This window comes from Idiotropiscis lumnitzeri, chromosome 11 (genome assembly GCF_059441095.1).
Source record: "Idiotropiscis lumnitzeri isolate Australia: NSW breed Sydney's pygmy pipehorse chromosome 11, RoL_Ilum_1.0, whole genome shotgun sequence".
NCBI classification, from domain to species: domain Eukaryota; kingdom Metazoa; phylum Chordata; class Actinopteri; order Syngnathiformes; family Syngnathidae; genus Idiotropiscis; species Idiotropiscis lumnitzeri.
In genome coordinates this window covers 12,085,704-12,105,199 of record NC_142401.1, presented here as the reverse complement: position 1 = coordinate 12,105,199, position 19,496 = coordinate 12,085,704, and the positions used below count along the sequence as shown (strand labels likewise).

At 42.8% G+C, this 19,496-nt stretch overlaps 1 protein-coding gene across 2 annotated transcripts; it reads right to left on the bottom strand.

The window, feature by feature from the left end:
• Window positions 1-295: 295 nt before the first annotated feature.
• On the bottom strand, window positions 296-19,072 carry LOC148327491 (msx2-interacting protein). Of its 2 annotated transcripts, none has more exons than XM_088307950.1 (14): window positions 18,802-19,072; window positions 17,481-17,795; window positions 14,299-14,775; window positions 14,031-14,185; window positions 13,614-13,814; window positions 9,836-9,987; window positions 9,631-9,756; window positions 9,437-9,550; window positions 9,226-9,339; window positions 9,051-9,151; window positions 1,703-8,837; window positions 1,411-1,605; window positions 1,162-1,320; window positions 296-886 (listed from the first exon to the last, which is right to left on the bottom strand). In XM_088307950.1, exons 1-14 carry the CDS (start codon window positions 18,882-18,884, stop codon window positions 755-757), a joined length of 9,459 nt encoding a protein of 3,152 aa, XP_088164076.1. In that variant the 5' UTR covers window positions 18,885-19,072; the 3' UTR covers window positions 296-754. The 2 variants fall into 2 exon arrangements, with proteins under 2 accessions (XP_088164076.1, XP_088164077.1); XM_088307951.1 differs by lacking the exon at window positions 18,802-19,072 and adding an exon at window positions 15,962-16,001 and having other exon boundaries at window positions 17,481-17,499.
• Between the last annotated feature and the right edge of the window lie 424 nt (window positions 19,073-19,496).

Genomic DNA, 19,496 nt, shown 5'->3' with positions numbered 1-19,496 from the left:
CAGGGAGTTTGCTAAACTTCTTGTGTTACAAGTATTTACACCCAAGGGAAAAAAAAATGAAAATCAAGAATACCCATCTATTTCTGTGTTCTGGTACAATCCCAGAGTTCAAGTCTCTGCCAGGTTTTCCAAGTTCCATTGTCAAAGTTTAAATATTTAAAATATTTACAACGTCCCGTATTCCAAAACGTCCAAAGGACACTGTTGCTTGAGCAATGCAAATGTTGGTGCCGGAGGTGTAAACTGTTTCAGTAGTGGGAAAAAAAAAAAATGAACCAAGCTGGTGGAATTAAAATCTGTGGTCCTCTGCAGGGTCGCTGTTTTATTACTCCTCCCCTTAAAGATAGCACAGTAGAGGCAGTATATACATATTTAAAATTACACAATGAAATGTCTTTTTTTTTTTTTTTTTTAAACATCCATGATCCTCTTGTTGAGCAGGGAAGGAAAATAAAAAAAAGGCCATCTTGTCAGTCAATCATTCCTGCTCCTCAAGCATCCTGATTTTTTTTCTTCACAGAAAAGTCAAACTCCAATAAATAGTAATACAGCAGAAACGGTCAAAAAAAAGAAAGAGACATGATTCTGGTTTGGTCCATCCCTGAGTTTGTTTGAGAAGGACAAAAATACCAGACACTGGTGGGAAGTTAAAAGACTGTCGAGAAAAAGAAAAAGTTTTGTATTCCTCTGGTTTCCTGAGGCTCATCTGTGGTTGTTCCATCAATTGATGAGACAGAGTTCCTCGCAGTGAAGCTCACACAGAGGTGATGACAATCATAAGGTGAGGAGAAATACTGGAGATCCTGTTGAGAAGATCGGGTGCCAGCTGAGATAAGTGGCTCTCTGAAAATTCACATGGTGGGAAAATCTGCAGCACGTAAGCCGGCTGGGGAAAAAAAACAATACACAAAACAGTTACTCAACTGACAATATCAGCACGAATATCTTAAAATAGAAAAACTGTGTGTGCGAATACATGGTGACAGCAAATATTATGACTTCGTGTAAAAGGTTCTATATGTTAAGTGTTATGTTTATTTAACAATGGCACGGCCCCAAAATAACACAGAAATAGATTACAGTAAATGTCATATTACACAAAAAAAAGGGGTGGGGCAGGTCTGGTGAGGATAAAAGACAAATTTAATAACTAAGTTGCACCTGATTGGAACCTGGATTTGGGATATTAATAATGCCAGCCGCCAACTTTGCCTGCAAGTAATTTATAAAGGCGGACTTAAGAGCTTGCGTCTGGTTCAGAACGTCATCTTGATCTCGTCCACAAGGCAAAGCAAGCAGAAGACAGAAGTCACACTCCCCCTGTAGCAACACCAACACACGCATGACTCAATGAAACAAGGAAATGACAGAAATAGCGTGCCAACTGGCAAGAAGTCTGTGAGCACATACTGTCATTCTTCTGGCTACGCTCTCCAGCTGAGATGCCTCGAGTCTCATCCTCTGGACGATTCTGAGGAAGGCGCCACCTTCCTGGAGGGGCAGTGATCGATGAGCCAAAGCTTTGTTGCCACACACAAAATGCAATTGGACCGCCGCTGTGTCGTTTTTGAGCGCAAGTAGCCCTTGCCAAACGATCGGGTATTTCTGTAAAAGTTTAGATAGGAGTGGGAGAAAGACAAGAATGTGTTTATAGAACTCAGTGGCTTAAATACAGGCATTTTACAAAAGGGTTTTCTCTTACTGTGAGCAACTGCACCATATTAACGGGCTGTGCAATCTTTCCATCAGGAACAATATGCGTTGTGTCTGGCATCTGGGAATGGACGCCTCTTGGGTTAGAAGAGTACATCTGAGAGTACTCTGGGAAGGCGCCACTAAGTCCTGGTGGTATGAGCGGAGCTCGCTGGGGAGATGATATTGTAGGTCCTGGCTGCCGGATCCCCATTAAACCATCTTTAGAAAGAGGGGAGTGGGGCCTTTTAGCCTCTAATGGCTTGGATATATCCTTCTCAGAAACACCTTTAGGCAGAACGTGTGCCCTTGGAGACAAAGACATGGGTAAACTGGAAGGTGCAGAGGTGGGCGGATGAGTCTCTTGAAGATGCCCTGAATGAGGGTCAGTGGACGAACGCTCTCCTTGTTGGTGTAGGAGCGCACGCATCTCTCTCTGTCCCATATACGCCTCAATGGGCACGCCGCCTCGGAAACCCCCTCGGGGATCGGACTGCATTGCCTCTGGCTTCAACTGTCCGGCAGGTTGTCGTCCTTGCTGGTGGAAACGTCTCGATTCTTCTTCTATGTCATGACTCCTCAAAGCACTCGGGTTCACCTTGAGGACCTTGTCTCTGGCAACAGTTTGGGGTGAAGTCGGTCGTTGCTGCATGGAACCAGGCCAGGGAGACGTAAGAGACTCGTTATGCATGCCATAGCTCATCACGGAGAGTGGGGGAGTATTGACCCGAACATCTCCCTGGACGAGATGTCCCACCGGAATCGATTGGGTAGAATGATGAGGTGACATTCGGCCCAAGCCTCCAGGTACACTATGAGGCGGCATGATAACGGACTGCTCTGGATGATGGACACCTGTGATGAACTGCTGCATGGCGGGAAGCCCAGTGGGTAACATCACTGGTATGCCCTTAGGTGATGAAGACCCAATGGGTGAGGACACTTTAGTAAATGGAGAATGCGGATGGCTTGACTTGCGTGGGGATCGTGGTTCCTGTTTGTTGCCACTGAGATGCGAGGGAGTTCGGTCACCAGGGGCCGTAACAAAGCCCACATGATTTCCAGGAGGAGAGGGCAAATGTGGACTTATTGCGGGACTTATGGCAGAGGCCCATTGTGCCTTAGAACCATCTGTACTATGTGAATCACCACTGTCTATTTTCTTTTGATGTTTTGCAGGCAGGTACTCTTGGTGGTACATTGAGCTCATACTTTGATTGCCAACTCCCTGCGCCAGACGCTTTACTACTCCTTGAGGGCCCGAGTGATAAGTAGGCTCCATTTTCTCCAAACCTGGGCCTTCTTGTTTATTAGAAGAAAAAGTTGACTGGGTCTTACCCGAATGACCATGATCTGTTTGGAAAGACCCCTTTTGAAGGCCTGACTGTGGATGACTGTACATGTCTTGTTTAATTTGCGGCATGGATACCAACTGTTGAGATTCCATGTCGCCTGCTGTTGCTTGCGGAATTTGACTTATTTTTGCACTTATCCGTTGGGGTCCCTCGGTTTTTTGTCCGGAGTGGCTGAGTACCACTACTCCTTCAGATGTATTTACCCGGAGCCCTGGGCAAGATCCTGTACCAAGAGTGGAACTTTCAACAATAAAGCGTGTTGCAGTTCCCCCTTCATCACCAATAGTGGGTCCATGGTAGGGTCCAGTATCATCTTTGCTGGGCCTGTAGTTGTGTTTAGGTAGAGCCATGTCCACACCCTGATTGACAATATTTAGGTTTACTTTGTCTTCATGTTCAGAAGGAATGCATACACGACTAATAACAGAGGAGTGCAATGCAGTGGATGCAATAACAGAGATCACAGACTTTGTCTCGGGAGATGGTTGTGTAGCTGGTGTTCGAACAGACTGAGATGACATTCTGCAATCGGGTAGTGGTGACTTATTTGGCACAAGTGTTAAAGTAGTATTACGCTCGGTGATAATCTGATCTTGGCCTGTGGGCAGATTAGTAGATACATAACTGCTCCCCGGCAAAGAAATTGTTTTGTGTTTCAAAAGAATCTGCCTCAGATCACTTGAGCCACGATCCATATCCGTATTTTCAGAGTCAAGTGAAGGTTGGTTATCCTTGGGTGCTAATGGCAAGGCCGGTACAGAAGCAACCCCTGTATCTACAGAGTGGCGGCGCCAATCTGGTGGCGAGACAGGCGCTCTACTGTTCTGAATTGGTTTAATATTTGGTCTGCATGCTAATGGTGATAGAGAGGGTGACTGGGGCTTTGGGCCCACTGGACTTTTAGACTGGGGGTAAACGGTTTTGATATGTTGAATCTGCTCCTCAGTAGGTGATTCTGACTCTTTCACCTCAGGTACAGGTACCTTGATAGCTGAAGGCTCTTGTTCTGGCTTCCATGTAGTTGGGGTGATAACTGCAGCAGTAGCAGCTGATGGAACAATCTTTGTGCTGGAGACTATGTTCGGACTTAAAAGAGTTGATGTCTCTTCAATTAGTGGAGGTTCTTTTGAATCTTTCCGTGCTTGCTTTTGACTCTTGTAACGTTTAGATCTTCCCTTAGTGACCTTTTTTGGTGTGGCTGGTAGGAGAGGGTCTTGTTGGATATTAACAGTCTTCACTTCCGGTCCATCTTCCTTGGCGGCCTGAACTGAGTCTTGCATCTCTGGTACTGAATGTATGTCAACGTCTAAAGATGGTGCTTGGGTTAAGGGGACGGCTACTTCCTCAGCAGTAATGGAGTCGATAGCAGCAATGAGTTCTGTTTCACTAGCTGGATTAGGTTTTTCTTCATCTGAGAAACTTTTCAAGTCTGTGATTGGGCCAGTTGGCGTTTGAGGTTCCCTTGGAAAAGATGGATCTGTGAGTTTAGCAATGTTCTCCACAGCCTGTTCCAATTCCATCTCATGTGAACTTAAACTTTTTGATGTTTCCGGATGTTCCTTTTTTTCCAAAGACGCAATTTCGCCGTCTTCATTGTTAGTCCCTCTGCTGGTGCACTTGGAAACATGATCTTTCACTTCTTTGACATTTAGCCGGATCTTGAGGTTCTTCAGAACAGGAGACTTTGTCGTCCTTGGGGATTTGCTTTTTCCTTTAAGAGGCTTATCTTTTTCTGTGGTGCTTTGTTCTTCTAGCACAGGGGGATATTCCTCTTTGCCGTTTGATTTACCTTCATACATCTTTTCATTCAGAACATTGTTGTCATTGGCCATTTCTCTTTTGTGTTTGTCTTTTTCCTCTTTCTTTTTAGGTGATTGGGCTTCTTTGGAGGAGTATAGCAAAGCAGAGGTACTCTCATCAGTGCAATACATTTCTTGATCATTGCCCTCAGTCAACTCTGATTTTTCTGCTTTCTTTGTTGATCCACTTAAATGAGCTGTAGACAACTGACTTGTTGAACCTTTTGTGGCACTAGGGGAGGATTTGCCCTTCAAATTTCTCTGGATTTTTTCACAAGTCTCAGATTCATTTGGATCTACGTCTTTGTTTTCCATTTTTAGTTTGTCCATTTTAACTGCTGAAACATCTTCGCCCTGCCTACGATTCTTGGGAGGCCGGCCCCGTTTAACAATCGGAGTAGGAGTGGGTAAATCTTGCTCAATGCTTTGCTGCTGTGTAGAATCCTTATCTGTGCCACGTTTTCTTGCAGGACGTGGGGACTCTTGAATATCCTTGGCAGTACGGCACGAAACTTCATCTTCAACTGGGGTCGCATACACAGATTTCACATTCCTCCGTCTTGCTCTGCCTGATGATATGCTCTGCTCCGAGGCATCAGCATCTGAGCCATGAAGAGGAGATTTGCCTGTGGACTTAAATTCCGCTCTTGGAGAGGACCCACGTTTCAGTTTCTCCTTGTCAATGCGTTCACTCTTTCGCGTGGCTTGTTTTTCAGGAGCTGATGAAGACACAACAACAGTTGAAGTAACTTCAGCTGGGGATGGTTTGCTCTTTTTAGTTTTTATTTCCTTTGTTTTATACTCCTTATGGGCAGAGTTTCCCTCGTTGTTGGCGTCATCGTTGGACTCTTTTAGTGTTTTTTCTTCCTCCGGTTCTGAGACTGTGCAGTATATCTCTTTCTTCACTATAACCTCTTCATGAGTAGGGAATGGTGAACTTATGACGTGGGTGACTTCTGTCTGCATTGACACAGAATCATTCTCCGGTTCTGAACCACTGACAAACTCATGCAAATTGTAGCTACTCAGTTCTTCTGTAACAGGTTTGACATCTGTAACATCATTCACTTTCGTTTCTTTCGGAGAAAGTTTATAATGGCCCTCTGAATAACTCGCTTCTTGTTTGACAGATGGAGCTTCTGAATCACTGGTAGTCTCGGTTGGTGGATAATGCACAGGCAGATGTTCAATTTCTTTTTCCTGTTTTATGAAAACCACAGGAGGAGATGGCTCAGTGATTAATTGAGACGTCTGTTCCATAGAAGGAAGCTCTTTTAGCACCACATGTGAGATAGGGGGAGGGGGTGTTTCTCTGGGTTCAGAAACCAACTCTTCAGCAGGACTGATTGGCTTTATTTCTGGCTCACTGATAGATTCTTTAATTTCAGGTGATTGCAATATTTGTGGCTCTTCTGCTGATGCTTTTTCAACTTTTATCTCAGCTATTATTTCTTCCTGTTGGTTTTTATTCTTTTGTTGTTGCAATCGTGTAAATTCCAAAAAACGACTATGGAAAAGAACAACTGGACCCGAGTCAAGTTCACCATCTATAGTTCCATGCTGATTACTTTGCTGATTTTGAGCATGCTCAGCTTCTTCATATTTTCGTTCCAGATGCTGAAGTCGTCTAGAGTCCAACTCAAAAACAGGGCTGTGAAGGAAGCGGGAGGCAAACAACTCGCGTCGTTCTTGTTCCTCCGGCTTCGGCTCCTCTTTTCGATCATCAAGTTTATCTTCGGATCCACTTCTGATTTTTTTCTTTTTCATGTACCACGACGGTGTAGGCCGTGGAGTTGCTTCTATCTTCTCAGTATCTTTCCGGTTGCGCAAACTTGCAAAGTGAGAATCATAATCTAAGAAGGACCAGTTATCTTCTCTCGAAGATGAGAGGGACTTGGCACGCTCAAGAAGAGCCTTTGTATCTGGTGTGATCGTCTGGTCAAGAGCAAAGGAGTAGAATTTATTCCTTTCAAGATGCGCTGTTTTGGGGTCTGAAAATCTCTCCCCCCTTGGTCTTTCTGAAAAAGACTTTGACGTAGAGGCCACAGGAGAATGAGGCTTGGCTTCCCGATCCTCTTCAGAGTCTGATCTTACCTCCCCTGGCTCTATATCATGCCAAACACCATATTCCAAACGTTTGCGGTTGTGAACATTTTTGTTTAGATTTCTAGAAAAGTTAAGGTCAGGTAACATGTTTCGCTTTACTCTGCTCTCCCATCGCTTTTGCTGGTCTTCTTCTGTAATTAGTGTGTTGGATTTGTTTACATGAGCATTATGTGTCCTTTTGACAAGAAGTTCCATATCAGGGTTATTTTTTTCATTTCTGGCAATCTCTTTCTGTGAATGATCAAAGTCCTCTTCTGTATGGTGGGAAAACTGGTGTCCTGGGGAGGAAGTGTTGTTCCATTCAGGATCTTCACTTTTTTGCCTGAAGCTCCGATAGACACGCTCTTTCTTAATCCCTTCAGTGTCAAACTGGTCAGGTTTCTTTTGTTTGTGAGAGGGAAAATGATCGGTGACATCCTCAGGTGGTTTACCAACTTCATGCACGAGACTGCGATGTTCCAAATCCTCGCTTTCACTTTCATGTGGACTTCCTGGTTTGTCCGGTTTCCCAGGTTTATCAGACTCTCTATGTTGCTGCTGATGCAACCGTCTATTTTGCTCCATTTGCTTACGATAGCTCTGAGACAGGTCAATATCAACATGTTCCTCCTTAATCTTGATGCTTTTGGCAGTTTCAGGCACCTGACCACTAAATTTGAAAATTGTACCATGTTCCTGTTCTCTTGAAGAGCCCAGGTCTGCGTTTCCCTCATGAGAAAATCTTCGGGATGTAGTGTGGGCTGCGAGTCGTTTTGACTCAGAAGGGTCCAACGATCCCTCAGTTTTCTCTCTGAGTACTTTGTCATCTTGAACATCCTTCGAAATTCCACTTTTAACTCTTGAATCTCTACGTTGGGCATCTTTGTGTTTATCAGGATCCACCTCTTTCCCATATGGTGCTGTTGCACTGGGGTCTTGCAATTGATTACAATCCTCTTCATCAAGTCTGCTTCGCTTTTGATGAACAGTCCTTCCACCTGAATCAGCAAAGCGCCTTTTTCTTGCGGTAAGGCGATCTGAATCCACTGATGAGTCTTTTCCATCATTTCCAATCTCAGTTTTATGTTTTTTGAGTCGATTTTTTCCATCTGTATCTGAATTATCACCTTTGGCTGTTTCAGATCTTTCGTTTTTCATCGACTCATGGTGGGTAGCTGATAATTGACTTCCAGGAACAGAATCATTATCGCCCTTATATTTCTGCCTATCTTGTTCAGCTCCCTTTCCTCGTCCAGGGCCTACGTCCAGAGCAGCATCAAGCTCTGTGTCAGGTAGTGTATTGGATGGTGATAGCCCCTTCAGTTTCCTTGATTTGACTCTCTCTGCTTTGTCACCTTTCTCTTTTCGTTTGGGCCGCTTGGTTTTCTCGGAGCCCACCACTCTATCAGGTTGACTGCTTTTTTCACTCTTGTCACTCTTTGAGGCATGTTCAAGCAAAGTCTTATCAGATTTTTCAAAGTGTGGGGGTGAGAGTGAGCTAACACTGCCACTTCTTTCAGAGGACTGGCTATAAACTCGACGCTCTGATTCTCTCGGCGCTCGGTCAGACGTTGATGGTGACACTGCAGGGGTAATAGGCCGCCGATGATGAGAGGGACTCCATCGGTTTCGGTCGGCTTCAAAACGTTCTCGTTCCCTTTGAATGTATGTGTATTTCCTAATGTCTTGCTCAAAGGGATCCCTGTATTCTCTGTAGTCTCGTGGATCTTCATGGTAACGTGGGTCATAATGTTCTCCCTGAAAATGTTCCAACTCAGGGAAACGGTCCCTACTGCGAGCGGCATACTCTCTCCGGGCATCCTCTGTGTAAAGGCCAGGTGTTCGTATAGTTTCATAGTAAGCTCTCTCTGCTGTAAATTCATGATACAAGGGCCTGCGATCCTCCCTGTAGCATGAATAGGGAATAAAAAAAAGCCAAATTAACAGAGTTCCCCAAACATTTCCTTCTTTAAGCAGAAGACAATTTTGTTTAATTATAAACTTAATCCGTTATCATGTAAACCAGACTCATTCCATCTAGATTAATATCATAATGACTCGGTTTTCATGAATTAAATTCAGTGTTAAAAGTACGCAATTAAAAAAGTAGACCATTTACCGTCGTTCAGGAGGAATCTCATAAAGCTCTCTAATGTCTTGACCAGATGTCTGCATAGCTCTGAAGAATGCCAACTGACTCTCTTGGCTTGCAAAGTCCACCTATCATAAACAAATCATGTTAAACTAGAATCTATTAGATTTGTAAAAACGCCACATTCAACAAATTAGGTCACCTTAATTTTGCTGCCTCCAATCTTCCAGCCTTTGGTCTCTCTCACAGCGGTCTGAGCAAAATCCGTGTTGTTGTAGAAGATGAGAGCCATCCCTTTCATTCTGTCAAATAAAACCTAAAAAAAAAAATGAAAAGAGAAAAAATGTAATCGAATTTGATGAAGTATAAAAAAAGAAGAAGAAAAATCACCTGAGAAATATACAACACCTTACCTTGACAACATGTCCATAACGACAAAAATGGCGCGTGAGATACTGCTCTGTGATATTGGTTGTTAGGCCATCAAGCCAAACACACGCTGTGGGCATACTTTTCCCAAAACCAAGCTTAAAAAAGGAAAAACATAACACAAAAAGTAAGCATTTGACTGACAGACACATAAAAAGTATCTTTTTTTTTATATTACCTTTAGTCTGTTACTGCCAAGATACTCGCCATCCATCTTTTTAATGGCCTTGCAAACACTGGCAATATCAGAATATTGTACAAATGCATACTGGGGAACTCCATTTATTTTCTTGATGTCAATGTCCTTGTGGAGAACAAAACACACATTTATAAGCCAAAAAAATACACACGGAACTAACGTTCAGAGAAAGATGGTATCTTACGACAATTTCTCCAAAGCGTTGAAAAATTTCAAAAAGTTGTTCACGACTGGTTGTCTTCTCAAGGTTGCCTATGAATAATGTTCTGGTGGCTTTTGGGTGGAATTCATCTATTCTTCCATCCAAGGGCCTGAACTCATTCTCACTCTCCGTTTCTAAGAAAAGAAATGCGTCATTATGACAAATCATGAATGGATATTCGCTAGCATAAGCAAAAATATATTTACCTACGGACAAACGTCGAATAGAAAGCAGTTAGAAGCATCTTGATTGTTAATTATTATTATTATTATTTTAGGTTAGTATTGGGTGGTTTCTACTTGGACTGTAGTTACTGGCAAAAGGGGTGCACATATGAGATTAGCATTCTCACATTTGATCCACTTCAGTCTTACAAATGAAATGAGCGATTAATCATCATTTTTCATAGCACACGTGTGAACATGCCAAACGATTGTCAACCTGTCATGTGAGACTGATTGTATCCACTTTCAATAAAAACTTGAAGTACGTGTGAAAAGAATCACACGCATTGCTGTCCCTTTTTGAGCTTGTGAAGAAAAATTCCCAAGACCCCCGAGAACCAAAACCTAAAATTGTAAACGCAACCCTGTATCATTTCTAATTTGCCTCTTTCGAGGGATGTTGATATAATCTAGACACAATTTCTATTTTGTGAACACCGACAGTGTTAAGCCCTTTGCACAAGAATTAAATGTCACAAACACCAGCAATTTAAGGAATCATGTCAGCCATTTCCACCCTGAATAGATAACTACGCAAGCCAAGAAATGACACAAGTCTATTACAGTCCTGCCAAACTCAGACAAAGGGAAGAAAATAACCCAGGCCGTGGGAACGGTTGTAGGAAAGGATTGATACCAGTATTCGTTTAATGGACAACCCAGCTTTTCAACACTTGTTTCGAACGTTGGCACTGCAATATAAAGATCCTTCAGCAAAGCCACTTTACAAAATAAGACATATTTTTAGTAATAATAATAATGATAATAATAATAATAATAATAATGTTAAACATTTTAATGTGCATCCACTATAAATGGGCAAAGCCTACAATATTTATTTCTGTTACAATTTTCTAACTTATCTTAAATAGAAAAAGGAAATTTGGTGAATACTTCTTGTAGTTATTGCTGAAAACCAGACTATAGTAAAATTGAAAAAAAGTCAAAGAAAATTGTTGTAATGTGATACCATTCTGATACTGAATCAAACCAGAGATAATTGTAACCCAATTGAAATGTTAGACCAGTGACGATTCACACCTCTACTTCTTCCATTTAGCTAAAAACGGCGTTTTAAAGTCTAAACTGACTTAAAGAGGAGTTTACAGTTCTCAAAATAACTAAGTCATATTTGTTAAAACTGTCCGCATGACCTCACAGACATTTCTAAAAAAGGATCATCTGACTCCAGTCCCCTCTTATGCCTCTAACCTTTTCGGAACCAGAGACTGTAGAGTCCAAAGGCGTGACCAAGGAGTGTTTGCCGCGGTGCGTCTGCGCACAAGCGGCTACATGCTGCAGCCTGTTTCCATTGTAAACGCCAAAAAACATAACTGAATGGTAAGATTTTGTGTTTATTTTCCAACACTCCAACAAGAAAAAGTCATCCTAGCCAAATTGCTGCAATGTCCACATTTGTTTTTTTTTTTTTAACCAAAATACACATCTCGCGCACACTCACTTTAGAAGTTAGTTGAGGAGCGGCTAAGGTCAGAGACGCTGGGAAGTGAAGTGAGGCTACATTCAAATCTTGCAAGCAGTTTTAAAACTGCTTACTCCTTTTCCTATTCTGGTGGTGCCTGTTTGAATCACATCCGTTTGTGCAATTTCACTGCGGACTGTTATACTGGCTTGCTGCGCTAACCACAGACTGGCTAGCTGCCATATGTTTGTCTTTTGTGATCAAGTGTTTTTTTCCCCCGTGGTTACCTTTTTACATTATGTAATATAAATCCTCCAAGAATTTAGATTGCAACAAATTCAAACAATATTTGTGAATTATGCACAAAGCTTGCAATTTTATCCAATCACCACTTCCATATGTTTTAAAGTTGATAGCTGCTTAGGAAATTAAATTTTCCGGAAAGCCCCCATGTCACATACTCAAAAACAAAGGTGCTGATTGGCCCGAAGAGGATATCTGTGTATATGTGATCGATTGCTATTCCTTAAGAATGGGGATTTCTGATACAGCTCATTTAAATTTGAATTTACAGTACCAAATGTGGAATTTAAAGTACTGATTTTGCTTTGAAAGAACTGCAAGAAGTTCGTGGCTCTAAAACACGTAGCCTTTCTAGCACTAACTCTAATGTTACCCCAGAAACCGGCAAAGCGGTGGAGTTTTACATAAGTGCCATTGATGACTTCTACGCTTTGCTGTACAGTCAAAAATATTCATCGTTTTATACCGGACTGCGGCAACAGGAATTCGTTATCAGTTTTTTGTAATTGTGCAGATATTTACAGGTACGACACGTGTATAGGCGTGATTAGCTCTCATCTGCATACATGGGACATACTTATGGTTTAAACTACCGTATTTTCCGGGTCATAGGGCGCTCTTTAAAGTCCCTAATCTTCCCCAAAACAATCAAAGCGCCTTTTAAAGCGACGCGCCCATTATATGGACAAAACATCACTTGCGCGACCATCAACCCTTTTACTCATTGCGCTGTTCGGAGCGCATGTTAGCACACCCTGCTGGACAAAGTCTGAGTCATATATGCTTCAAATTGACCGTGACTTATACATTATGTGACTATTGTGTTTGGGTGATGGTATAGGAGAAAGCTGGACAAAAGGGCAGCTGTCCACAATGTTGTAGTCGGTCTTATCATTTATGTTATTGCAAGCAAGAAACGTCCCAGGTTTAGACAACAGACTGCAAAAAGCCCAAAACACAACCAGCATATCTCTCTAAACAGCCATGCACATCTCTCTAAAGAGCCATGTGATTGGCTGAGTCTGAGTGGCTCCCAAGAAGCCATTGCTATAATCTTTTTGTGTTATTTTTATTTCTTTTGGGTATATAGATGGCATGAGAGATACATGTTTTGAGTTAATCTTATTTCTTTGTTTCATTGTTTGCTTGTATGCTGAGTTTTTTTGGGGGTTTTGATTTGAAACCGTGACTCTAAGGAAGTGTGGTGACCAGTGAAGTCCCTCCCTTGACGTTGTCTAGTAGATACTTCTGGCAACGATCTCGTAGGGGATGGAGTCCTGGTGAGCTGGCACCAGCTAGCACGAGCCGCCGCGCTAGCTAGCGCGAGCCGCCGCGCTAGCTAGCGCGCGAGCAGGCTGCTAGGTAGTTGCGCTAGCGTGCGCTAGGTAGTTAGCGCTAGTGCGAGAGCAGCTAACGCGAGAGCAGCTAACGCTAACGCGAGCAGCCGAGGCTCGGGCTAGCGCGAGGCAGTTGAACTAGCGCAAACTGAGCTAGCGCCTTGTAGTGCGGCGCGCCTAGTATATGCATTGAATACGGAAATAGCACCCTCAACTGGTGTTGCGCCCTTTGATGCAGTGCGTCTTATGATCGTAAAAATACGGTATTAATAATGGCAATTTAATCGCAGTCAGGAGAGTCGCTTCTCAAAATTTGGTGGTCCTCTATACAACATAAGCAATGGCGCGATTCTGTTTGCATCAAACACTTTGTTGTTAAAGATTTTTTGATGTACAATTTTAACAGATAGCAACAAAATCTGTTAATAATTTTAATTCTTTTTTTATTTTTTATTTTAGACATCATCACTTACCAGGACCATTCCATGCGGTGACTTCAATCAGCATGCCGAAGAACAATTTTCCTTTAGGGACGCTGAGGGCTTTCTCTTGGTCCTCTTGCTGTCTAAAGAACACCAGACCGTAGCGGTCTTCTGATGCTCCATGGATCTGCACGGAGGTCACTTTACCATGTTTCTTGAACTCATGGAATAGTCCATCTTTTAAGCTTGTATCTGAAGAGAAAATTAGTACATTTTGTAAGTTTGCGCAATCATAAATATGGTGCCAATAACTTAACGATTACATAAGCTCGGACAACAACAGTGTCTCTATATAGTGGGTTTAATAGAGATCATCCCTCTAAGTTTCAACGAACACATAGTCTTCCCTTAAGTGTAGTTTGAGCCCATTCCATTTCATAAAACTTCAACAACAGAAACAAAGCTGACCTGTGGATCGTGCAGGGAGGTTTTGCACTTTAATCCCAAAGCTTCTCCGTGGCTCATCCGAGTCAAGCACCATTGACGACTGAGGTGGTGCATGTGCAGCTGACGACTGAACAGAACGGGCTCGTGATCCATCACTTGAGCTGCTATTGGAGTCGCTGTTGTCAAAAGAGCACATTATGACAAATTTGCTAGTCTGAGTAGAAAACTATGAGATAATTTAATGTTGAAGACGGATGCATGAACTTTCTCCCCCTAAAACTTGTCCCACCTGCCACTGCCTGTACTGCTGGTGCTGCTCACGGAATCAGAGCTTGAAGATCTACTGCGGGATTGAGATCGTGGGCCTCTTCCAGGGGAAAGTGGCGCTCGTTTAGGGGAATGAGCACTTTTGGAGGTCTGTCCAGTTGTCCGCTGGGGGGAAGGGTGTCGAGACTGCGAGGAGTGGGACGATCGGCTCCGGCGGTGATGGTAAGTTCTATCAACACGTCGTCCTCTATCATCTCTGTAGAGGTCCCGACGTGTCGCAGTTGCAAGAGAGAAAGGGTCTCGAATTCTAGAGTCAAAATGAGGATCTGATGCCTCAAAGGTTCCGCTGATGGCACTGGTCCCTGGTCCGGCAGCAGCAAACAAAGAGCGCTCCCTGTAATAGTCTGCATTGTAGTGCCGCTGTCTGTCAAAAGTGCCACTGCGCTCATGGTGTCCATATGGGCTGTGGTCATAAGCACGTTCGCGGGTTTCTGAGCTACTGCAAAATGACAAGAGGATAGAGAAGGAAAACGGGTCAGGAGGAGTCTTGACATGTAGCTTTCCATTCTACATTGCAAACTGTCGCCAGCCAATGAAATTTCGTCCAAATTGTATCGAATGTAAAAAAAGAAACAACTGTTCTACATGTTATGTCATTTTTTTTTTAAACTCCAGTTATACTTTTTAATTGGACAGCAACAGAACAGCACTGTGCCAGAGCGGTTACTCCATCTGATTCACAGTCTGAGGTTAAGGGGTTCGAATCCCAGCTCAGTCCTTCCTGCGTGGAGCACACAGTTCTTCCTCTTTGTGTTGGTTTCTCTTATTGCACCAGGTTCTTCCCACACTTCAAAAACATGTTTCTGTTAATTCAAAACTCTAAATCGTACAAAGGTTTAAGTGAGAGCATGTAATTATTTTTGGTGTATACATACAGTATACACAGACAGTCTAGGCCTACCGTTGAAAATCAGCTAGGATAGGTTCCAACTCACCCGTGACCTAAATAAGGATAACCACCACAGAAAATGGATGAATGCCAACATTACAAAGTTTTAGACCATGACTAGTAATATCTTAAAAATACAATTCATTCACAATCAGAATGTCACACTTAATATTCTACGGGGTAGTACGAAGAATGATAGATTTGGTTTGACACAGTTTCACGTTGCATGCCAACAGTGAGTAACCGTGTCACTTTAGTACATGACATTTAAAATCCAAATTCCTAAATTTAAAAAGAGTTCAGTGAACCAACGATGACATGAAGCAAATGTATTATGTGTGGAAACCTTCAAAGTGGTTAAAACAGGTGAGCTGGAGAGGGTTTCCCAGATACTTTGGGCTAGAAAAGGGGTAACACACTGGCCGGGTCGCCAGCCAATTGCAGGGCAGGTGTAGACAAACAACAATTCTCATTTTTGGAAGGTGGGAGAACGCTGGAATAACGGGACAAAACCCACGCATGCAGGGGTAGATCCAAATTTCATATAGGAAGGCCTGAGCAGAGACTCGAACAACTCCAATTAAATGCATGTATAAAAAGACAATATACGCAAACATTTCATTTGATTTACACAACAAGTACTCTCGTAAGGTGTAACATTTTTTTTTATCTAAAAGTGATGCAATGTCAGACAAACAAGGGAAGATGAATAAGCAAAGCACAGAGAAATACCAACCTTTTTGGAAAGAAGTTACTGTAACTAATCCAAATAAAATCTAGGTGGTCAGAATGTGAGAGCCGGAATGAAAAACCAACAGGAAAAATCTGTTATTCTAATGTGCCAAAAATGGCTCTCTTCGATCAGACTGCAAGTAATCTTCAATTACTGTGGAGCATGAGGCCAGCAGATAATCCACTGTTAGGCAATGGAATTTCCTTCACGGGATGAGGGGAGGAAAAAAGAAAAACAAAACAACCACAGAATTCATGGATTTCTTAACATGTAGAGCAGGGGAAAAAAACATAGGAACATAAAGTTCTAAAAAATAAAAATAAAGATGATGACCTTCAGGATAATTCATACAAGTCCATGTTACCATAAAATAACATCCAAATGGATCATCTAAGCAAAAAGTATTTTCCAAAAATTCCACTTTAAAGAAGGCAAAAATGTATTCCTTGGGTTTTTGTCATTAAATTAAATAATACGTAAAATGGAACACACCGTAGACAATTCTACTCCGTAATAACAAGCTATAAAATCCCATTTGTTGTATTTGGCATAATTCCACACTCCATGGATGGTATCCGTGGTGCCTGCTGGTAGTCTTGTGGTTGTGGTATTACTTTGGAAAAGTTGTCTTCGGATCTCTTTTCACTGCAGATCGGGTAACCTTACAGCTACATCCACACATAAGTAATCCAACTGAATGGCAGCTACACCAATGATCCATACTAGAATTCAGGCGAGTACATCCAATGCATACATCCAGGAGGGTATGTCCAATGGTGCAGTCTTCTGGCATCTTCAGGAATAGCTCCATAAACCTCTCTGGATAATAGATGGGATCCTCTGTGTTCTTGCGCAGTCTTCTTGGTATAGCTTCCATATTTTGACAGAAATGTAGCTACTCTATTTCAGCTTGTGCTAAAATTGGCTTAAAAAAAGGCACTAAATTTGTTGGCCTAAATATTAAATTCCAGATTAAAAACAGGCAATATCCGTGGATTAAAAATGTTTGGGGGGAAAAAATAGTAATCCAGCTATCAGCAGTTGCCAAGATAGACAAAAGGATAACCAGATGTAGGCGGTCCTGAAAAAGGTTATAATAAAAACACCCAATACCTGTGAATCCACCATGGCAGGGATTTACGTCCAGAATTCGGTGTTGAGTCAAAATAAAAATTTAGATCCATATCCTGGGGAAAATGGCTTTAAAATATCCAAAAGCTCCCAGGGAAGGGTAATTTCCAACAAAATAAATCCAGAACTCGCCAGGATATTCCTTTTGGGTATAATATCCATAAACAGACCTCGTACAAATGCAACCTTAAGAAATCATAATGTGTGGTTAATTTACTTAATCCCATGGGCATGGCAAGTCAATTATGATGAAAAGTGGAACGATCCCTAGATTACCTTTGTGAGCCCCCCATGAGGTAAACATCCCATCGGAATAAACCCAACTATGTGATTAGGCGTTACACCTATCTCATACCGAGATTTCCACGGATTGGTGACCATGTCCACTTACCCATCTATTCTCCGTTCATAACGTCCCTCTCTGGTGTGAAGGGACACAGGGGGGCCAAAGACAGGTCCAACTGTTCCCCTAGAGAATCCTGTAACGTCTCGACTGCTCGAGGGGGAGCTGTCATCAAGGCCCCGAACAGCACTTGGGACTGACCCAGGTTCATTATAGTCAGTCCGAAGGTCCCTGTCTCCCATCTTGTTGACGGCATTGTGAGCCTTCTGAGCACTTTTGATATCCACAAAATCCACAAAGGCTGCAACGCCGCCCTCTGACCCTCGCTTCCGCAGCACCTTAACACTCTCCACACGTCCATACCTGAGAGAATGGATGAAATCAAATGGGATTGATTAACTCAAAATAAGGGTGTAATGTATACCGTACTTTGTGCGAATGCATCAGGCAGCAAATATGACCGAAATTGGAGGAAAAACCAGGCGGCTGTAGTGCAATTAGTCAAGCATACTGCATTAGCAAAAAGAGGAATAACTACCTAATCTAAAGAAATGAGAGTCTGAATTGAGATTAGTGCAACCAACAGAAATACCGTGATAATTATTTGCCCTAGCTGCTGCTAAAATGGTGATAATGTTTGTTTTCGTGCAGAGGCGTTTGTTGCTCAGTTTCGAGTGTTTCTTTTTCTCCACACGAAAACGACATGTTGCGTTTTAACCTTTTCCAATCTTTCGAGCAAAAACAGAAGACTGCAAACTCTCGTTTTAGCGAAGTGCATACACGATAAATCACAGCGAGACCGAGAACGTCGATAAAGTACGCTTAAGCAGCCCAACAACCAGCTAATATTTGAAGGTGGGCCCGATCGGCTGTCTTGATTTTTTTTTTCTGCAAACCCGGGCTGGAATGTTTTTTTTAACGCACGACCCTAACACTCAAGCGGGAAATGGACTTCCTCGACATGGAAAAAAATACAACGATAATGTGCAACTTCACAACAATGTGTCATTTAAACGTGTGCAACCGTGTCTTTTAACGATCATTAAAACGTATTGACTTGCCACAAAATGGTTGGCTGGGTGGTAGCTTGGTGGCTAGTGCCCTGCTTATCGCTCGTAGCAAAAGTTAGCTAATTCAGCAAATATCGTCAACAACGGCGCTGAGGGGGGCCCACTTCGTACACGGTGCCATTAGACAACGCGCCGATGTGCAGTCGAAACCGAGCATAATTTGAAAAAGACCCCGACTCAAAGTTTGCACATGCTAACCTAAGCAGCGTTAGCATCGACAGTAGGTTAGCCAGCGACGGCTAAATGTTGTATATGGCGCGCTGCTCTGCCACCAGAGAATCCCCTCTTGCGTAACCTACCGTTTAAAATGCTCCACAATTTTCTCCTCTCGGACGTGCTCGGGTAAATTTCCCACCCAAAGGTGTCTGGTTTCCCGAACCATCTTGCAGTATTCTTTGCCCCTTCAGACACATATGATCGGGCGCGTTAGAAATTCCAGCCGGTCGGAGGGTCCGTCAGAACAAAATGAACGACAACGTATTTATGCGGAGCAGACGCGGGCCTGCTCGCCCGCTGCTCTTGTAGCTTTTAGCCGCTGCGTCCTCGAATCAGACACGAGAGCGCGCTTCGGGGGGCGAGCTGCGCGTGCACGGGCTGCGCGCGCCTCTTGGGAGGGACGACGCGATTCCCCCAACTATTGTTAACTAGTCAGTGGCGGTCCTCGTTTGCCTCTTGCCCCCCCCCAATATTTTAAATCGTATTAGCGCACACGCTCAAATAAAACACGTTTGTGTTACAAATTCAGACTATTGTGGAAATGAAGTTATTCGATAATCACGGCTAGTATCTGTCACTCCTACACACTCACATATTGTGCATTTTGAAAAATAGCCAATTTTTTTCAGTATGGATTTTAGTTCTAGACTAATACAGGTGAAATGTTATTATAGACAGTTGCAAACCTCCCCCGCCTCCCGCAATTTCTTTATTTTTTTTTTTACAAATTAACATACTCTTACCTTTTCTTTTTAATCTAATGCCAGTTCAAACTGAT

What these genes read in the sequence shown, in the direction of transcription:
- LOC148327491 (XM_088307950.1), bottom strand. Translation starts at nt 18,884, where the DNA reads ATGGTTCGGGAAACCAGACACCTTTGGGTGGGAAATTTACCCGAGCAC. An exon ending in TTGGAGGCAGCAAAATTAAG is followed by an intron (nt 9,152 to 9,225) that starts GTGACCTAATTT and finishes TGTTTATGATAG; the next exon opens with GTGGACTTTGCAAGCCAAGA. An exon ending in ATATGGTGCAGTTGCTCACA is followed by an intron (nt 1,606 to 1,702) that starts GTAAGAGAAAAC and finishes AAACTTTTACAG; the next exon opens with AAATACCCGATCGTTTGGCA.